This window comes from Tupaia chinensis, unplaced genomic scaffold, assembly GCF_000334495.1.
Source record: "Tupaia chinensis unplaced genomic scaffold, TupChi_1.0 Scaffold000104_1, whole genome shotgun sequence".
Lineage (NCBI taxonomy): Eukaryota > Metazoa > Chordata > Mammalia > Scandentia > Tupaiidae > Tupaia > Tupaia belangeri.
In genome coordinates this window covers 1-20,716 of record NW_006159568.1, presented here as the reverse complement: position 1 = coordinate 20,716, position 20,716 = coordinate 1, and the positions used below count along the sequence as shown (strand labels likewise).

Below are 20,716 nucleotides of genomic sequence, written 5' to 3'. Positions count from 1 at the left end.
GCCCACGCCATCCAGGCCGGTGTTCTGAAAGCAGTGGAAATCTTTTAGCTATTTTTTTCCCACTCTAGTAATACACACATACACACATCTATATACGTATATATAGATGTGTGTATATATATATATATATATTTTTTTAAAGAGTGCTTTTGAATTGATTCACACCAGTACCTCTGACTACAACCCAATATCTACAAGGTTTGTTCTAGCATTATCCCTTTGATTCTTTTTATGTATGCAGAAAATTACACATATGTAAAGTTGTTTCAGAATTGCTAACCCATACTTGTTAAGAAAAAAATTATCAAATAAAAACTAGAGTACAGTGCTATTTACAGTATTTCCTGTCTTTAGTTTTATATTGGGTTGTTGGAAAATACATGACAACCAAACAGTAACCACTCAACATAGGGCCCTACAGTGTGGCTATGTCATTTATTCGTAGCTCATTTTGTCACAGCCTGCATTCCATCTTTGGTTTCCTGGTGCTCACTAGAGAGACACAGAGAGACAGAGAGACAGAAAATGAGAAATCACCCCCAGGGCAGGGATGACCACGCTGCAATCCCTTCTCCTCCATTCTCCTCTCAGGATTTTGGGCATACACACACATGCACACTGGCATAAGTTTTTAAGTCACCAGGTCCAGGACTCAAACTGTGGTTGACTACATGGGAGTCCAGTGACATAACCATTATGCCACCTGCTGGTCCATCCTTGGTTGATTTTGTTTAGATTTGCTTCCAGTGAAAATAGCTCTACTGTAGGGCCAGCAGGTGACATGGAGGTTAAGGTGGCTGGACTACAATTCAGGTCCTGGACCTGGTGGCTTGAAAGTCACACTGGGTGCATGCACATGCATGTCCAAACTCCCAGGAGGAGAATGGAGGAAAAGGGATTGCAATGTGGCAACCCCCCTTTGCAGGTGATTTCCCACTTTCCCTCTCCCTCTCTCCTCTGGTGAATACATGTGCCCTATGGCAAAAAGAAAACAATAAACAAAAGCCATACTGTATATAATTCTATGAATTCTGACAAACAGAGTTGTATATCCAAAAATAATACATACAAAACAGTTCCATCACTCTAAAAATTCCCTTAGGTCATCCTTTTTTAGTTAACAGCCCCCCACTCAATCTTGAACCACAAAAATAACTGATCTATTTTCCATCCCTATAGTATTGCCTTTTCCGGAATATCATATAAATGTAATCACACAATATGCAGACTATGGGGTCTGGTTTCTTTCACTCAGTATGGTGTCTTTAAGATTTACTCAAGGGACCAGTAGGTGGTATGGTGGTTAAAGGCACTAAACATTCCCACAGGGCTGACCATGGTTCGAGTCCTGGTCCTTGTGGCTTGCTTTCTCACTTTCCCTCTCTCTCTCTCTCTTTCTCTGGTCAAATTAAAATAAGTGAATAAATAATTAAAATTTAAAAAATTATTTTCTCAAGTTATAGCACATATCAATACTGTGTTCCTTTTTAATGCTGAGTTGTAGTATCAAGATTAGTTTAGCCATTCACTTGTTGTAGCACATGTGAGATGTTCCCAGTTTTTAATGACTATGGGGATAAAAATGTTATAAACAGTCACAGATTTTTGAATAAACATATTCTTTTAATTCCACTTAGTAAAATACCTAGGAATGAGATAGCTGGGTTATAAGTGAACATTTAGACTCTTTTAAGACAGATTTTTGCTGGAGGGCACATGTGCTCATTAGAGAAACAGAGAAAGAGAGAGAGAGACAGAAAGTGAGAAATCACCCCCCAGGGGGGATGGTCATGCCACAATCCCTTCTCTGTCACTCTGCTCTTGGGGTCTTGGGCACACATGCAAATGTGCCTGGTGTGAGTTTTAAGCCACTGGGTCTGGGACTTGAACCGTGGTTGACTACATGGGAGTCCAGCGACATAGCCATTATGCCATCTACTGGTCCCAACATTTAGGTTTTTTTTAAGAAACTGACAAATATTTTCAAGGTGGCTGTACCTATTTTGCATTCCTATCAGCAATGAATGAGAATTTCAATACCTCAAACCTCCATATTCTCACCAGCTTTTGCATCTTTTTTTCAGTCAGGAACTAATAGGCATAAAGTGCTATCTCAATTATGGTATCAACTTGTATTTTTCTAATAATTAATAATGCTGCTCATCTTTTCACATGCTTATTTGCCATTTGTTTATCTTCTTTGATAAAGTATTTGTTCAGATATTTTTTTCACTCTTAAGTTTGTTTGTGTTCTTACTGTTGAGTTTTGAGAGTTCTGTATTCATTCTGGATAAAAGGCCTTTATCACATACATGATTTGCAAACATTTTCTCCTACTCTGTGGCTTGTTTTTCATTTTCTTAATGGTGTGTTTTGCAAGGCAAAAGATGTGAGGTTTTTTTAAATTTCATTTATTATTATTATCATTCTTTTTCTTTTTCTAAGAGGGTTTTGCTTTAGGGCACATGCACTCGCTGGAGAGAGAGAGACAGAGATGGTGAGAGGGAAAGTGAGAAATTACCCCCACACCCAGGGAGGATGGCCATGACACAATCCCTTCTCTTTCATTTTCCTCCTGGGATCTTGGGCACACTCACATGTCTGGAGTGATTTTCAAGTCTCTGAGTCCAGGACTCAAACCGCAGTCAGTCATGTGGGAGTCCCGCAATGTAACAACTACACCATCTGCTAGCCCCATTATCATCATTCTTTAATTTACCAAACAGCATGTGCACTTACCAGAGACAGACAAACAGAGAATGGGAAAAAGTGAGAAAGCAAGTCACCAGGTCCAGGACTTGAATTGCAGTCAACCACGTGGGAGTTCAACACCCCAACCACCATGTAACTTGTTGGTCCCAAGATGTGAGTTTTGCTCAAGTTCAATTTAGCAACTTTTTCTTAACTTTGACAAATCTAAGATCACAAAAACTTTTCCCCTAGAAGTTTTATAGTTTTTCACTTTATATTTTGTCTACAACCCACCTTGAGTTCATTTTTGTAGTAGCTGTGAGATAGGGGCAGAGGTTCATTTTTTGTGTACAGACATCCAGCTATTCTAGCACTGTTTGTTGAAATGACTGCCTTTCTCCACAAATCTGCCTTTGCAAATTTGTTTTTAAAAGAACAAATCAGGGGAACCAGCAGTTAGTGTAATGGCTATGTCGCTGGACTCCCACGTAGTCGACTGCGGTTCGCGTCCTGGACCTGGTGACTTAAAACTCACGCCGGGTGCGTGTGTGTGCATGCCCAAGATCCCGAGAGGAGAATGCAGGAGAAGGGAATGTGGCGTGACCAGTGACCATCCCCACTGGGGGGTGATTTCTCGCTTTCTGTCTCTATGTCTCTCTCTGTCTGTCTGGCGAGCACACGTGCCCTATAGCAAAAAAACCTCTCCAAAAAAAAAAAAAGAAAAGAAAAGAACAAATCAGAGGTTAGCAAATGGTGCTATGGTTACATCACTGGATTCTCACATGGCTGACCACAGTTTGAGTCCCAGACCCAGTGGCTTGAAACACACAGGGCTCCCAACTTTATCATAATTCTTTAGGATACTATAATTTCTGTTCATTTCAATATAAATTTTATAACACTTTCTAGATCCCTACAAAAAGAGCTTGCTGAGATTTTTTTTTTTTTTTTTTTTGGGAGGTTTTCGCTATAAGGCAAGTTTGGAGAGGTTTTCGCTATAGGGCACGTGCGCTCCCCAGACAGACAGAGAGAGACATACAGACAGAAAGCAAGAAATCACCCCCCAGGGGGGATGGTCACGCCGCAATCCCTTTTCCTCCATTCTCCTCTCCTCTCGGAATCTTGGGCACGCACGCACGCACACGCGCCCGGCGAGAGTTTTAAGCCACCGGGTCCTGGATGCAAACCGTGGTTGACTATGTGGGCGTCCAGCGACATAGTCATTACGCTAACTGCTGGTTCCCAAGCTTTCTATCTTTCTATTTACTTCAGCTTCTTTAATTTATCAGTGTTTCGTAGTTTCAACCTATAGATTCTGCATATATTTTGTAGCTTTATACCTATGTGTTTTATTTTCACATAATTCCATATAATGTAATTTGCATGTAATAATTTCAAATGCATTATAAACAGTATGTTTAAAATTTCAAATAAAAACTTGTAGTTGCTGTAGTTCTAATTATTCACTGATAGTATCAAGAAATACAGTCAAGTTCTATATACTGGCATTGTAGTCTGACACCTTACTGAACCACTTATTAATCCCAGAAGGTTTTGTATGAATTCTATGGAGTTTTCTACGTAGACAATCACATGAGCTCAAGAGACTATTTTTTTTCTTCATTTCCAATCTGTATGCCTCTCATTTCTTCTTACTGCATGAGCTCTAGTTCCTGGTACAAAGATGAGAGGGTTGGACATGAGATACAACATCCTTGCTCCCGATCTTATGGGAAAAGCACTTTGTCTCTTACCTTCCACCGAGATAACAGCTGTCAGTGATTTAGAACAGATTCAGGAAGTTTCCTTTGAGTTTATTTGCTGATTATGAGTAGATTCTGAGTTTTTAAAAGGGCTTTCGCTGTATTTTCTTCTTCTGTTTGTTAATATAGTAAATCACATAGGTTTTTCAAATGCTGAACCAGGTTTGCATTCCTGGGATGAACTTTACTTGGTCAGAATGTGTGATACTTTAATTTACCATTAGATTCGATTTGTGGAGGATTTTTACATTTATGTTCATGAGGACTATTGGTCTGTCACTTTTTCTTGTACTGTCAACAAAAACGCACCCTTGCTCCTAATCTTAGGGGAAAAAGAGGGACATACTTTAATAATATGAGGTCATTCTTTGAGAAGACCAACAAGCCTAAGTACGCACAGAACTTTAAAACACATGAGGTCTTCGAAGAGTGATAGAACTGAAAGGAGAAAGAGGCCAATCCACATTGGAGTTGGAGACGTGCAACACTTCTCTCTTAATAACTGATGCAAGTAGGCAGAAAATCGGTAAGAATCTACCAACGCTCTCGACAGCCAGACCTAACTGACACTTACGAAACTTCCACTCCCCAGCTACAACAGAACACACTTTCAAGTACACATGGGGAATTCACTGACATAGACCACATTCTAGGGCATATAACAGACATCAACACTTATAAAAGAAGAGAAACAGAACTACAGTGGAAAGAAACTAAAAATAACAGAAAGATTTCTGCAAAATCCCCAAATGATGGGGTAAAAAATATGTTTACTAAAGAGGGACCAGCAGGTGCCATGGTGGTTAAGGCACTGGACTCCCACATGACTGACTGTGGTTCAAGTCCCAGAATTGGTGGTTTGCTTTCTCACTTTGTCTTTCTCTCTCTCTCTCTCTCTCGTGAGTGCACATGCCCTATAGCAAATTTTAAAAAATAATTAATAATAAGTCAAATTAAATAAAAATAATTCTGCAAAAAAGGGGGGCAAAGAGGAAGTCTCAAAAGAAGTGAAAACAATTTTTAACTCAATTTTAATTAGAATATATTATATCAAAATCTGTGGGACACAGAAAAAGCAGCACTGACAGGTAAGTGTATGAGGGAACTTCTGGACATTTGTGGAAAACAGAATTAAGTACAAATTTATTTTGGTGCAAAATGATTTTGAAATCCAGGCATTTTGTTTGATAATATGCATTTTCCATGAATTTTTTGAAGACTCTTCAAGCATTAAATCTCATATTAGAAAAGAAGGAAGATCTCTAAACAGAAATCTAAACTTGCACCATGTGAAACTAGAAAAAGAAGATAAACCCAGTGCAAGCATAAGGGAGGAAATTACAAGTAGAAGAAATCAGTGAAATCGAGGAAGTAAAAATAATGGAGAAGATCAAGAAAACCAAAGTTGGTTCTTTGAAAACAGCAGTAAAATTGATAAAACTCTTAGCTAGACCGACAAAGATAAAGAGAAACCACAAATTATCCAGTATTAGGAATGAAAAAGAAAACATTCCTCCTGACCTGATACATTAAAATGATCACAAAGGAATTCTACAGACAACTCTATATCCATAAACTCAACAACTTAAATAAAAGGGAAAAAGTCCTTGGGAGATATAAAATATGAAACTTGGGACAGCTGGTGGCATGATAGTTAAGGTAGCTGGATCCCACATGGTTCACCACACAGTCAAGACCTGGACTGGTGGCTTAAAAAAATCACACCAGGTGTGTGTTGCCCAAAATCCCAAGAGGAGAATGGAGAAGGGATTGCAGCATGGCCATTCTCCCCTGAAGGATGATTTCTCACTTGTCCTCTCTCTCTGTGTCTCACTCCAGTGAGTGCACCTACCCTCTAGCCAAATTTTTTTAAAACCCTCAAAAAAACAAACCAAAAAAACTCACTAAAGAAGAAATAGATAACCCAAACAGTCCTATAACTATTAAAGAATCTTATTTTGTAAGCTAAAACCTTTCAAAAGAGAAAATGGCAGGCCCAGATGGTTTCATTGACAAATTTTATCAAATATTTAAGGAAAAAGCAATACCAATTCTATACAATTTCTTCCAGAAAAATAGGAGATAATGATTTCTAACTCACTTCTAAGAGCCAACTTGACTTTTTTTCCCTTTAAAAATGTCACTTTCAAGATGTTATGACACTGTCTTAGATTTGCATAATCTCTGGTAAAAAAAAAAAAAAGTCTGCTGTGATTCTTTTTTATTTTTTGTTTCTCAGTATGAAATTTTTTTTTTGAGATGCTCTGAAATATTTGAACAATTTTCTCTATCCCCAGTGTGGCAAACTAGTTGTGCTAAAGGCATCATCTTTATTTTTCCTGGATCCATACCCTTTAGTATGGAGGCACTCCTGTAGTAGGCATGCCAATGTGCTTAAATTACTTAACTGGTTTTCAACCCGTTTTCAGTCATTGCCATAACAACTTGTCTAAGCTTGCTGTGGACACACATGGCGCACCTGTCTTGGTCACCCAGACTGACAGCTGGACATGTGAAGGATGCTTCTTAGACTAGAAGCATTGCCCAGCTAAGTCCAGCTAAACTGCCAACACACAGATTCACAAGCTAAACAAATGATTTTTGTTTGAAACCTGAGTGGTGATATGGTTTGGATAAAGGTTTGTTCTCCGGAGTTTCATTTTTTGAAATCTGTGATGGTGTTGGGAGGCGGAGTCTCTTGTGTGGTGAATGGATGAGGAAGTTTAAGAGGTAAGGCCTAGGGGCCAGCAGGTTGTGTGGTGGTTAAGGCAATGGACTCCCACAGGGCTATGATTTTTTTTTTTTTTTGGGTGGGGGAGAGGTTTTTGCTATAGGGTGCATACACTCACCAGAAAGACAGAGAGACAGAAAGACAGAAAGCGAGAAATCACCCCCTAGGGGGGATGGCCATGCCGCAATCCCTTCTCCTCCATTCTCCTCTTGGGATCTTGGGCACACAAGCACACGTGCCCGGTGTGAGTTTAAGCCACTAGGTCTGGGACTCGAAACGCGGTTGGCTACATGGGAGTCCAGCGACATAGCCATTACGCCAATTGCTGGTCCCAGGGCTGACTATGATTTGAGTCCCAGACCTGAAGGCTAACTTTCTCTGTCTCTCTCTCTCTCTCTTTCTCTCTGGGTGTGTGTCTGGTGAGTGCATCTCTCTTTCTTTCTGTGTATGTGTCTAGTGAATGCACAGGCCCTGAAGAAAATTAATAATAATAGTAACAAATAAAATTAAATAAATAATTCTTAAAGAGGGGCGGCTCAGTAGGCAGTGACTTAGTCATGGAGGCACTGGCCTCATGAATGTTGTCTTGGAGAGAGACCCAGTGAGTTTTAGCTCCCATGAGAACAGGTTCACTTCCACAGGAGTAGGTCGTTATAGAAGGAAGATGGCTGCTCCCGGTTGCTCCCTCTCTGCCCACACCCACCGTCCTCTACTGCTTGTCAGTCGTGTTGTCATGCAGGCCAGCTGGATACCAGCCTTTGGACTTTTGACCACCAGAATCATGAGTCAAATAAATCCCCATTTCTTTATAAATCAGTCTCAGGTACATGCATCGGCAATGCAATAATGAACTGAGACAGGCAGGTGGGAACAGAAAGCTCATACCTGTACGAGTGGGCCTTGCGGGCCTCCAGAGAGCAGAGAAGTGTCAGTGTATACTTTAAGCCCACCCATTCCACATCTCTGAAAGCTCAGTTCACACTGATTCATGAACATGCTAGGAACGCAGCTTGTGAATATTCTACCATTAAAGTGAGTTGCTTGTTTTAAGCAAAGTATGAAAATCAGATTCAAGAGACTCATATTTTGAATATTAATTTCTAATTTTTTCTAAGGGAGTCTTTGAAAGGCACTTCATGTCTACATTTTTCTGCTGGAGGCTTTGACAAAAAGCCCACTTCATGTCCTTTGATTTAGGGCAGTGGTTTTTAAGAGCCCTTGGGCTGAGCTGGCTGCAACAGATTCTCTGAGGGGGACGAAACAGATTCCTCAAACCCTCTCCTGAGAATCTCATTCAGTTGTGCAAGGGTAGAGCCCAGAAAACTGAATTTTTAAACAGGTCACCGATGTTTTAACATATTATTATATTAAGACATCACTGGGCCAGTGGGACAATGGTAAAAGGTAATGTTCTGTAAGGGGACATTCAGAGACCCGAGTTCGCCAGGTACCCGCACGCCCATGATTCAAGGCTGGCTCAGGGTGAGACGATCCTGCCATCAACACCCTGTTGGAGGTCTCTCTGTCTCTCTTGGTCATGGAAGATATAAATTGATAAACTTATCAACACAAAACACCAGGTGATCACTGAGCAGGATCACTGCCCTAGTTTATCGTCTTCTGAATCCATCTTTTGACATCATCTATTTCTTTCATCAAAATATACTTGTATAAAATACATATATATATATATACTTCTATATAGATTGTAAGACAGATGAATTCAAGTGAAGTAACAGTTAATAAAACTTACAACTTAGATGCATGCCTATTTCCAACACTGATTAAAGCAAGCTAATAACAGGACCAGCAGTTGGTGTAATGGCTATGTCACTGGACTCTCATGTAGCCAACCACGGTTCAAGTCCCAGATCTGGTGGCTTGAACTCAAGCTGGGTGTGTGTGTGTGCATGTCCAAGATCCCAAGAGAATGGAGGAGAAGGGATCACAGCGTGGCCATTCCCCTTGGAGGGGTGATTTCTTGCTTTCTGTCTCTCTGTCTCTCTCTGTCTTTCTGACAAGCACACGCGCCCTATAGCAAAAACCTCTCCAAAAAAAAGCAAGCTAATAACATCTAACTCAGCAACTACGGTCATCAGAATAGAAATAGAAATAACTAAGTAACTGAGAAGAGGAAAACTACGTCAAAGTCCCAGACTAGTAGACTTACTTTAATGAGTAGCTCTGAGCTTCCTGGCAGCAAAGACAAAAAAAAAAAAAAAAGAAACACAATAATCATAGAAAGTCTTACTACCTAATAAAAGAAAAGATATCAAAGTCATATATCAAAGTATCAGTAGAGATTTTCTCCCATACAACTAAGTTCTAAAAAAAACCTCATTATATAGGTCTTATTGCACAAATAACTTTGAATATGGAAAATAATAAGCTAATGTTTGAAAAGAGAAAAATTTTTGGAGCTTAATTTTTAAAGAAGCCTACTTCTGTAGGTCCTATTGGTTAAGGAACTTGGAATAGCAAAGAGCTGTATGACCGACAGCGGCCGGATAGAAGATGAAGCCTACTTCTCAATCATCCATTAAAGCAGAAATCTCTGAAATACTTCCATGGTGGGCAAAGACCCAGGGATGAGGCTTTCTGTGATCTAACTCTTAAGCTTAAGACACTCAGGAGACAGGACGAAGAGTGGGCTTGTGCCTGAGCGTGGGGCCTCTCAGAGGAACAAACACTCTATTCTGCAGTCTATGGTTGGTACCTGGGAGCCACTTGGGGGAGGAGCAGGTGCACACTTACTAGTCACTTGCACTCTGGAGGCTCAATCCATTAAAATCACCCCAGGCACAGGGGCTCAGGAGGTGGAGGAAACACAGTCTGAAGACACCAAAAGACTTTTCACTCCGGGGAGGCACGGAAAGTTTCTCGTCCATTACAAACTTTACAGACACTAAAAATGTGGTGACTAAGCTTGAGCTGCATCACGGAGAAACAGGGCCTGGAGGCGGGGAACTGAGGCTCTGCTCTGTCCTGCCACCACCTTCCTTCAGCTCCTCGCTGGTGCCACCTTCCAGCCTCAGGAACTCTACGTAAGCTGTTTTCTCACTCTGAACAGTCTCACCAACAGGCCTGCCCGGCCCCACCTCTTTCACCCGGCTCCTCCCCTTTCCTTCATTTGGATGTCACTGATGCCCTTCAGCCTGAGTAGGGGCTCCATCTGTGCCACAGCATCCTCCCTTTGCCACGACAGCCCCATCACACAAGCCGACTGCTTGTGTCCTTAGAGACACTCAGAATGGCCACCAAACCCCCACGTTCACAGCGGGCTGCTCACTGCTAGCTGTGCCAGGCACAGGGCAGAGGCCCCCGAACTACACACAGTGGAAGAAGGTGGGAGCAGGACGAATACCGCCAATCCCACCACCAGCATGAACAGTGAGCACCCACATAGGCACACTGGGACGAAGACCCGTAGTACACACCGGAGCTCAGGGCTGAGATGAGACCCAGGTGGGCTGCTCCGGAGCCCCTGCTCTTGGCCCCTCTGACCCATCAGTGCATGACTGTAACATGAAGCTGGACACCGGCTACAGAGGCTGCAGCAGAGGGGGCACACCCAGGCAGTCTGAGGCAGCTCAGTGCTCCTCACACCCAAAGGCGGAGGTGGAGAATGGAGTGGGCAGGGAATGGATTCAGCCTTCTGCAGCAAGCCCACGAGTGGCTGGCTGGCTGGGGCGGGATTTTAGTCCTGTCCAGTGCTCCCCAGCCTGGGGACCACAGAGATAAGACCCGAGAGTGTACCCGGAGGAGCTGACACAGGACAAGCACCTTGCCGCCAGGAGCACCGCCACTTGCAGGGGAGACTGGAAGCTCCGATGGGCTGGGCCCTGGTGCTGGCCCCACAGGACTCGACCGGTGGCCAGGCTTCTGCTCAGATAATCCCGCAGCTTTCTTTCTCTGGGCAGCGATTTGGGACAAGACACTGTCTACGCTGCCTCCTAAGAAAAGAGAAACAGGAATGACCATCCTGGGTACAGAGGCTGCCACGTGCCGATGGGGTCGATCCCAGGTCAGGGCCGACCAGGGAGCTCTGCATGGGAACGAGAAGGGGGTCGTGAGGTGGTGGCCATCACCTGCCAGCGTGTCTTGGAGAGGGGTGAGGAAGAGTCAGGCAGTGAGGACAAGCTCCAGTTCCCTCCCAGCCAGCAGCACCACCTCCACCAGGCAGAAGGCTGCAGACTGGGAGCAGGGGCAGGCCACACCCTCAGCCCCAAGGGTCCTGCCCAACTACCCACCTGAGCGGTTATGCAGCTCCCCGCCGGGCCTGCTCATGCCCCCTGCCCCACTGGAGCCGCCTGAGGAATGTGGTGAATGGTTGAAGTTTCCAGAATTGGTAGGAGACGTTGGGCTTCTGGAGAGACTTGGAAATTTAACTGGCCTGACGGGAGTCTGCAAAGATGAGGGAGGCATCATGGTTAGAGCCGGCTGTTCCTTCCTCCAGACTCACAGAACCCCAGTGCAGGGCAACCTAAGTGTGGCCTGCATCTGACGCCAGCCGGTGCCTGCACCTGCCTGGCACAACCTTGCTGTCTGGCGCTGGGCCCCTGTCCCTGTCCCTAGGACCCACTTACGAAAACGAAGGGCTGCAAAGATAGCAACCCCAGTCAGAGGACAGAAGTCACACTCCTGGTCACACTCTGGTCACACAGAGCACACCACTGCCCCCTGGTGTTTGCTCCCGGTTCTGGACCTGAGCAATTCCGTGGTATGAGACTGGATTAGAAGCCAGGAACCTGAGTTCTGGCCCTAGGCCCATCCCCATCTAGCAGGATGATCCTCTGAGTCCCAGTTTCCTCATCAACTCAAGAGAAGCATGGAGGGAACCAGCAGTTAGCGTAATGGCTATGTCGCTGGACTCCCACGTAGTCGACCGAGGTTCATGTCCCGGACCCGGTGGCTTAAAACTCACGCTGGGCGCGTGTGCGTGCGTGCGTGCCCAAGATCCTGAGAGGAGAATGGAGGAGAAGGGATTGCGGCGTGACCAACCCCCCTGGAGGGTGATTTCTCACTTTCTGTCTCTATGTCTCTCTCTGTCTGTCTGGCGAGCGCACGCGCCCTACAGGGAAAATCTCGCCAAAAAAAAATAAATAAATAAAGAGAAGCATGGATTAGCTGGTTCGGGTCTTCAAACTGTGTTCCTTGGAGCTCCAGGGTTTCAGAGAGGGGACACATGTTCCCCACTCCAACATGTTCACCTGTTTCACATACTGGATTCTTTTGTAGGATTTCGTTAGACAGAAACGTTTCTTTACTCATTAGAAAGAAAAAAAAAAAATCCATGACTCCTCTGGGTTAGTTGGTCCAAGTCCCTCTGCCTATGACACACCAATATCTCAGTGAGCCGTGTGGAAAAGCGGGTCGACCAGACAACTCACAGAGTCTGTGCTCCCGCTGCCCCCGGGGTGGGCCCTGCTGGCTCTCTGAGGCAGCACGGTCTTCATGGAGTCGGCCTTCCCGTTGGGACATGTCCGGGATCGATCGGAGCTCCACAGGTCAAAACTGGAAGGGGGTAAGAAAGGGGGGATGACGGCCTTCAGCTTGTCGCTCGGGAGTCTGGTGAAGGGGGCTCCATTCCGAAGCTGAAAGAAACAGGCTGAGGGTTAGACAAGCCCAGGATGGTTCCCGACTCTGCAGGGAAGACTCACGTCTTCCAGATTCACAGAGAACGGCACCACCACACACCACCCACCCCGGAAGGAATCCAGGTGGTGCCCTCAGCTCCCCTCCTCACCCATGTCTGTGCTGACCTAGCTCCCAGCTTCTCCAGGATCTGGCCACAGCAGCAAGATCAAGATGGGGCAGAGGGGACAGAGGGCCTAGGAGAAGGAATGACACTAGTGTGCTGGGAGGGGAGCACAGGAAAGGGCGCTGAGCAGAGTCCAAAGGGCACAGGCTGCCTAGTGAGGATGGGGCAGAGGACATTCCAGACCTCGGGAAGGCCCAGAGAGGAGAGCAGCAGGGTCAGGCTCAGAGCTCCAGAGACTGGTGGGAGCAGGACTGGAAGTGGACAGGGAGAGGACTGAGGGCTAGGCCAACGAACACGCCCTTCCCAGCCCACAGCAGCCTCGCCCTGGCTGCTGACATGTTCAACTTTAACTCCATTTTAAATTCTGAAAGTGGGATTTGAGGGTCAGTGTAAAACCCACACAGGGATGACTGCTGGATTGTCAAGGAGCTGCATTTGGAGTCTGCACTCACTTTAATTAAGAAAAGACAGTGAACTTGGTGACAGATGGTACTTGGTGGGGGCCGACATCCCACAGCTCAATCTGCCTCGAGAGCTGGGCAGGCGGGCTTCTCCACGCTGATGGCTGCAAACGCCAGGCCACCCACCACCCGCCAAGGGGCAGGTGGGCGAGTGCAATGGTGCCCTCTACAGGGCATGAGTAGCCAGGACGGGAGAGTGCCAGGGCGGAAGGGAGCACCCGGGTTCTCACACTGGCTCTGCCCGCCTATGTGACAGGCGCTTCTCTCTCTGGGTCTTGGCAAGCAGCAGATGGGGTCAGACTGGACGCTGATGGCTGCCAACCCCCATGGGTGGGCACTGCCACTCTCGGGGGCAAAAACCCAGCTGCTGTCACCTCACATCCTTGGACCTGGGAATTCCATTTCTAGTTATTTATTCCAGAGAGATAATCAGACAAGTGTGGGAGACTGAGATATAAGGACATTCACCTGAACCAATAAAATAACAAGAAAAAAAAAAAAAAAAAACAACCTAGGGGCTGGCAGGTGGTTGTGTACCTGAAATCTCAAGAGGAGAATGGAGGAGAAGGGATTACAGTATGGTCATCCTTCCTTAAGGGTGCTTTCTCACCTTATCTCTCTCTCTCTCTTTCTCTCTCCCTCTCTGTCAAATTAAAACAAATAAAGTTAAATAAAATAATTCTTTTTAAAAAATGATGAAAAACTAGAAACTCCTAAGTCTGACAGGTCAGTCTTAGATAAAGAGACAGGAGCACATTGCTGTGATGGAATGTTTTATCACACGGTCATTAAATAGGACGTGGCTAAAGTGTTTCATGACATGGAAGAGATGGTCATGACAAACTGTTAATAAATCGGGTCCAATACGATATGGGAAGTGGACAGCAGGGCCAGCCTCGTGCAGTTGCCAGGGAGATTAAATGAGTTCGCAGGTAAAGTGCTGTGAATAGTGGCTGGTACTCAGTAAGTGCTGTGCTAAGTCCTCACTATTATTACTTATAGCACGACATCATATGTGTAGATACTAAAATGAGCTCAGGGAAACACACTCAAAAGATATATGCTGCAAAATGTCAACCATGATTGTGTCTGGGTGTGCGACTGACGGTGGTTTGGTTTTCCTTCTTTATACTGCACCCCATCTTCTCAAAAATACTAGCAGTTCCATCTTCACAGTGAAGGATTGCTGCTACTGAACGCCATGATCAAATGTCAGGCAGCACAAGCTCCCCAGTAGGTGTCTACACCTGCTGGTAAGGCAACGTGTGGCAAGAAATGCTCAGGACCCCTCTGGGCTCCGCGGTGCCTGTGAGCTTTCAGAGAGCGCGTCTGCTCTGTCCTCTCCCATGCTGCCCTCTGCTGGCTGGTGTTAGTCTCAGCACCAAATAGACTAAAGTCCTGCTTCAACCAGACAGAGGCTCTCATTTCGGAGAGGAACACCAAGCCCAGAGAGGTGAGGTAACACATCCAAAGTTACACAGCAGAGTGTGCTCTGGATCGGGCCCTATGCCAAGAACGTCTAGGGAATGATCTCATGTAGAAACTACAAATGGCCCAGCCACAGTGGTGCAAACGGTAGAGGGCTGCTATAGGAGGCTGGGACTGCACGGGAGGCCATTTGGTTCTGAGCAGGCTGGCACAGTAGTATGCACCCACAGTCCTGGCTACCTGGGAGGTGGCTACCTGGTGACATGGTGAGACGCTGTCAAAAACACGCCTGTATTGCTCATTAAAATATAAACAAATAAAAATAAAAAGCACAACCATGAGGAACATCCCCTAAGTCAGAGAGTGCAACTAGCTGCTAGTATCCACCTTCCACGTCTTCCTTAGCAATGACACCTCTGACATTTAGAAGAGCACACGACCACCCAGAACAGAGGCTCATGTTCCAGCCTCTTGTGCAGTGTGGTGCAGCCATGTGACTAAATTCTGGCCCATGCGATAAAGGCAGAGTAATGTCAGCAGTTTCCAGGAAACTTCTTTAAAGACATCTGACGCGGGCCCATGGCCACCTCTTCTCCTTTCATCTTTCCCACTGGCTGGAAGAGGCAGTAATGGCTAGAGTTCTGGCAGTCATTTTGGACTAGGAAGTACCTTGGGGACAGAAGTCATGCAATGGAGACCAAGGGGTAAGAGAGACCTGGGTCCCTAATTCCAAGGAGACTTGTATAGTCCTAAACTGTATTTACCTGAATAAAATCAGCTGCTGGCTCATTTGTGCCATCATTACTTGGGGACTTTCTGTTCTGAGAGTTGAACCTATATATCAGATACATTTCTAGTTTACAGATTAGGAAACTGAGGCCATTCCCAGGCTGGAAACGCATCCTTCTCTTTGTTATTTTGCTTTATTTTTTAAAAAATTTATTTGCTATAGGATGCATGTGGTTGCCAGACAGACAGAAAGTGAGAAATCACCCTCTAGGGGGATGGGCACACTGCAATCCCTTCTCTTCTATTCTCCTCTCAGGATTTTGGGTCCACATGCATACATGCCTGCCCTAGTTTCAAGCCACCAGGTCTGGGACTTGAACCATGGTCAGCCGCGTGGGAGTTTATCAATGTAACTGCTACGCCATCTGCTGGCCCCACTTATCCTCCTCTTTGAATCCTCTCCCCAAGTTCTCCAAAACCAAAATGATGGGTCTTTGCATCTGCTGTTGCCCACAAGTTCCTCCCCTCAATCCTCCTACCTGCCTAAGGACAGGATCAGGCCACCAGCACAGCCTTACCCAGTTTAGGGATGGCACCTGTTCTGATTCCTTGGTGCCAGAACTGTACTCACTATTCCACATTTTGATCATCAACTCCATCTGTGACCACCAAGGGGATAAATACCTACATCTCTCTTTTCAATCAATCATTGACCAGGAGAGACCTAAATGTTTTTAGAAAGCCCACACTCACCATGGTTGTCAATAAGGCATCTTCCTTTTCTCCTCTCGTGCTTCCAGGACCTAAATGACAAATGGAAGCTTCCTGAAGTGACCCCCCTCTCTGCCCCACATGGCCACAGCATGAGGACAAGTGGCCAGGGGGGCTTCGATCTTCAAAAACCAACTCTCTTGGGTGATTAAATATTTACTAGTAATTGGTATTCAATATTTTAATAGAAAGAAAGCATTAAAAGGTATCTCCGAGTATGCTTGCAGGTTTTCCATCCCCGCTGCTGTGCTGGCTCAGACGGTGGGGCACCCAGCTCAATAGTCTGTCTCGACAGCTCTGCCAAAGGAGCAGTCCCGGGTGTGGGAATCGGACCATAGGAGGGAGCTTATCTAATCAATGTCCAGTCACTAGGGAGAACCTCCTTCACAACCTGGAAAGTCATCCAATCTGCTGAATCACTCGAGTGGAAGCTCACTGCCCGCCCCAGCCTCCCACCCCGAGGTAACTCACTCTATTTCAAAATACTTTCATGCTGCACACCAGTCCCGTTTGGTAGGTTTGGGGAAAACCTCTGGAAAGCTCCTGAACTCCTCGAGTCCATCACACGCACAGCAGCCGTGTCCCTGCCTGAGTCTCTCCTCCACCAGGCCAGTCTCTGGGTGCCACATCACACTCCAACACTGTCTCACCTGATCCCAGGTGGATCTCACCTGATCCCAGCCCGAGGTGGAGCAAAGGGCAGAGGACACAGGCTGGACTATTCTGGGAATTTTCACACACACGCAGCCTCTTCTTACCATTGTCTTTGGCCAGGGGGGCCACATCAGGGAGCCCAGAGCGACTTGTCTTGTCCAGAGGGGCCGCTCTCATTGTAGAGTCCAGAGCTGGCTCAGACTCATCAGAGAAAGGCAAAGGCTGGTTGCTGGACAGCCCGCGGGGCAGTGTCTGCATCAATTTAAGCTTTCGGAACCGATTGGACATTCGGTTCCACCAGGACTGCCAAGGAAATGCAGAGTAGAGGTCATATTGCAGCAACAGTGAGGAAGGGCCTAGAACCCAGCCCACCAGGGTCAGTGCATGCACTTCACACATGCGTGCCCCCACTCCCAGTCCATGCAGGCATTACCAATCAACCACAGTGCTCCTTTCTGATGTGCCATGGATGCTCACTGAATCCCTCCAGACCTCGTCTTAGGTGGTCATTGCCACTAGACTGGAGGTGGCAGTGAACCCTGTTTGCTGTCCCTCACCTAGTGAACATCACTGCACAGACTAAGAAGGGGAGACCCAGAGAGGGTGCTGACTTGCTCCAGGTCTTGTGGTGAGACAAGGACAGAGAGACAGACACAGAGGCAACTCCAAACACCTTAACATCTACCACGGCATGACCCCCTCTCCCTAATCCAGTGAGTACAAGAGGTATCTGGTATCTGCACCAGGCCTGGGCCATCTGCTCTTGCAGCCAATCCCTCCCGACCTAGAGAGAGAAAAGGTGCCAGCCCAAAGCGTTCCTTATAAGCCTGCTCAGAGGTTTCTGCAAAGCCCTGATGGCAGCCCTGAGGGTCTGGCCCATGGACATGGCAGTGAGGCTGGGAATGGAGAAGAATGATGAAGAACCAGAGCCTGAGTGAGCAATGGACACTGGAGGTAGGCTGAGCCTGCAGATCTCAGAAGGTGCTGCTCCCCAGACAGAACGGGAGGTCAGCACACAGGGTCAGTGTTCTGTCTTCTCAGGAATAAAATAAGCTTCATTTCGAACAAGTAGAGCAAGATTGGGAAGGTGAGAAATTGAAACAGACCCGCCCAGCTTGCAGTGAGAAGTCTGCAACCAGACTGCTTTTGGTTTTTCCAGAAGGGAGCTGAAGGCAGCCAGTGGGTGGAGACCCCAGGGGGCACAGTTTATGGGTACAGAGTTGTCTGCAGACAGACACCCAGGGAAAAGAGGCACTCGATCTGGCCAGCTCGCTACTGCGTTGCGGGGAACCGCTTAACACTCCGTATGTTTATAAACTGAAATCCTACATCAAAATCAAGACTCCTGGTTTCTCCTGGAAAAAACTGCAAGATTTGGCAATAGGGACCCACATCCCTGATTCTGCTAAAAGCCCACAGTCACCCCAGTTTTCCTGGTCCTGCCACTCTGTTGCTCACCCCCAGTTCACTTGCCACCCCTGCTGGGACCCCTAGCCTAAACCAGCCCTGGGTGAACAGGAAGTAGCAGGTTTCCCTCTCCCCTTCCCCCTAGCCCTGTGAACCCCTTTAAGATGAGAAAAGGCAAACCTTCAGCCCGCCCTTGTCATCAGGCAGCACCGGGATGCTCCAGGGCTGTCTGACCTTTGAGTGGGGTGTAGGTGGCTGGTGGCTGGGCCGGCTTTTGTCTTTATTCACCTGCATGCACACAGATGCCAGCAGTCGAACAAGTTCCGTGTCTATGGACACAAAAGGCAGCGTTTAACCTGCAGATATGTCTGCCAGGCCGTGGGGAGGGGCCCGAGATGACTCTTGTCAACCTTAGACCCTGCAATTTCAGGGTCTGTGTAACTTCAAACTCAAGACACCTGCCTCTCCAATGCTCTTCAAAATGTGGCAGTAAAAGCCAGCAGGGCTTAAGCTACTCAACTAGAAAGAAAAACCAAAGCCATCTCCCACCAAGAAGGCAGAGGGGCAGTGGGTTTAAAACACAGGCTCAAGCCATTGGGCGGCGTGGAGATTAGACACTGAATCCCACGTGGCCAACTTCGTGGTTCAAGTCCCAAACCCAATGCCCCAAAGGGAGGTTCTCTCTCTCTCTGTCTCTGTCTCTGTCTCTGGTGAGAATATGTGTCCTCTGGTAATAAAAACAAAATAAAACAGAAAAACCACTAGGTTAAAAATGGCTACAGGTAGAGAAAAGGGAGAGCCAGGGAGAAGAGACACTTGAAGAGTGGGTCTGTTAGAAAAATGCAAGCGCGAGACCCAGAGAATGTTTTCAGGTCTGATTCCAAATGAAACTCGGCTCATGATGAGGGTCTCCGCTAGGCAGAGTGAGATCACTGGGCTGTGGGCAGAGGACCCAATCCCCTAGCTGGACCAGATCACTTCCACAGCCTTCACTGCCTCATACCTACAAGAAGATGTGAAGTTCTGCGTCCCCTAGAAACCCTGAGGACCAGCGGAGCCAAGCGAGCTTGTGCGAAGTGTAGGGGCCTGCTGCAGGGAGGGGTGGTGAGGGGAATGCTGGGTACGGGGGACAGTACTCCTGCCCACCACCTGCCAGCCACAGCACCAGGAGCAACCCCACTGGGGACCCTCACAGCCAGCAGCAGGGGGTCTGGCACAGGACTCAAAGCCTGTGGGTCAGAGGGCCTCTGAGCTGTTCTCTGTCTGGGCTGAAACTCCAGGGTAGTAAAAAAGACAGTGAATCAGAAAGACCTTGTCCCTGGAGCTGACTAACTGGAAGAACCAGGGCCTAGATGAAGCCCCATCACAGCAGGGGAGGGACAAGGGGGATAGGAGGTGTCAGTCAGAACAATGAAGGGGGCTGATCTGGCAACACCCCCAGCACAGTGTCCTTGACCCTGTAGCCTCCACTTACACAAATCAGCCCGGGGTTGGGGGCAGGGAGGGAAAAGCATTGCTCCATCTCTGATTCTACCCATCAAAGGGGCCTTTATGTTTCCTCTCCTGAGTCAGAGTTTCTCCTGTGAAGCACAGAGGCCATTAATTTGTGTAGACTGTAAAGCCAGACAATTGCCTTGGGCACCTTCCCTCCCTGGAGACTCCCAGAAGCCTCAGGGACTGCATGGTCTAGCCCAGCACTGCATCGGAGAGGGAAGTGACCTGCCTAAGGTCGTGGTGAGCTCCTGACACTTGAGACTGGCTTACCCCACAAATAAGCACGTGCTTAAAACCCGCTGACAGAGGAGGTGGTGGGCCTAGTTCCCAGCCAGAGAAAGACTGGGCAGACTTACAATCCTTTCCTTGAAATAACCCACCAGGATCATTCAGCAGCATCACTAGGTCAAAGGCCGTGTACCCGTTTTTTGCACGAAGAGTGACATCAGCCCCTTGGTTTAGCAGGTATTTGACAATTTCCTTATTCCTGGGGAAGGAATAAAAAGCCAGAGTTATAACCAAAAAGCAAAAGTGTGACTTGCTTCTGGGGAGCAGGACCGACAATGTTAACCACAGCGCTCGGTCTCTGAGCATGTAAGGGGGGTGCTCAGAGAAAACTGCAAATGGTCTCATCTCCCACATGTCCTCCCACTCAGGCAGGTCAGATGTGGATGTGACTTGAGTCTCTTCCATGAACAAAATGAAAGCAGAGGGTCCTGCTCAAAAAATATTTGGCCACCACTACCCACACAGACCCCACTGTGGACTCTCCTCCCGCTCTCCATCAGGACTCCCTGATCCCTGCCCTTCTGCTGGGAAAGCCTCA

The 20,716-nt window shown here is 46.8% G+C and overlaps 1 protein-coding gene across 1 annotated transcript in view; it reads right to left on the bottom strand.

The window, feature by feature from the left end:
- Positions 1-20,377, bottom strand: part of ANKS6 (ankyrin repeat and sterile alpha motif domain containing 6) — a gene marked incomplete at its 5' end in the record, with an annotated part of 50,481 nt that extends 30,104 nt beyond the window's left edge. Inside the window, 7 exon segments of the mRNA XM_027770019.1 lie at positions 10,969-11,138; positions 11,436-11,589; positions 12,576-12,779; positions 16,318-16,367; positions 17,094-17,292; positions 18,577-18,725; positions 20,271-20,377. Of these exon segments, the coding sequence (XP_027625820.1) occupies positions 10,969-11,138; positions 11,436-11,589; positions 12,576-12,779; positions 16,318-16,367; positions 17,094-17,292; positions 18,577-18,725; positions 20,271-20,377 (1,033 nt within the window).
- Between the last annotated feature and the right edge of the window lie 339 nt (positions 20,378-20,716).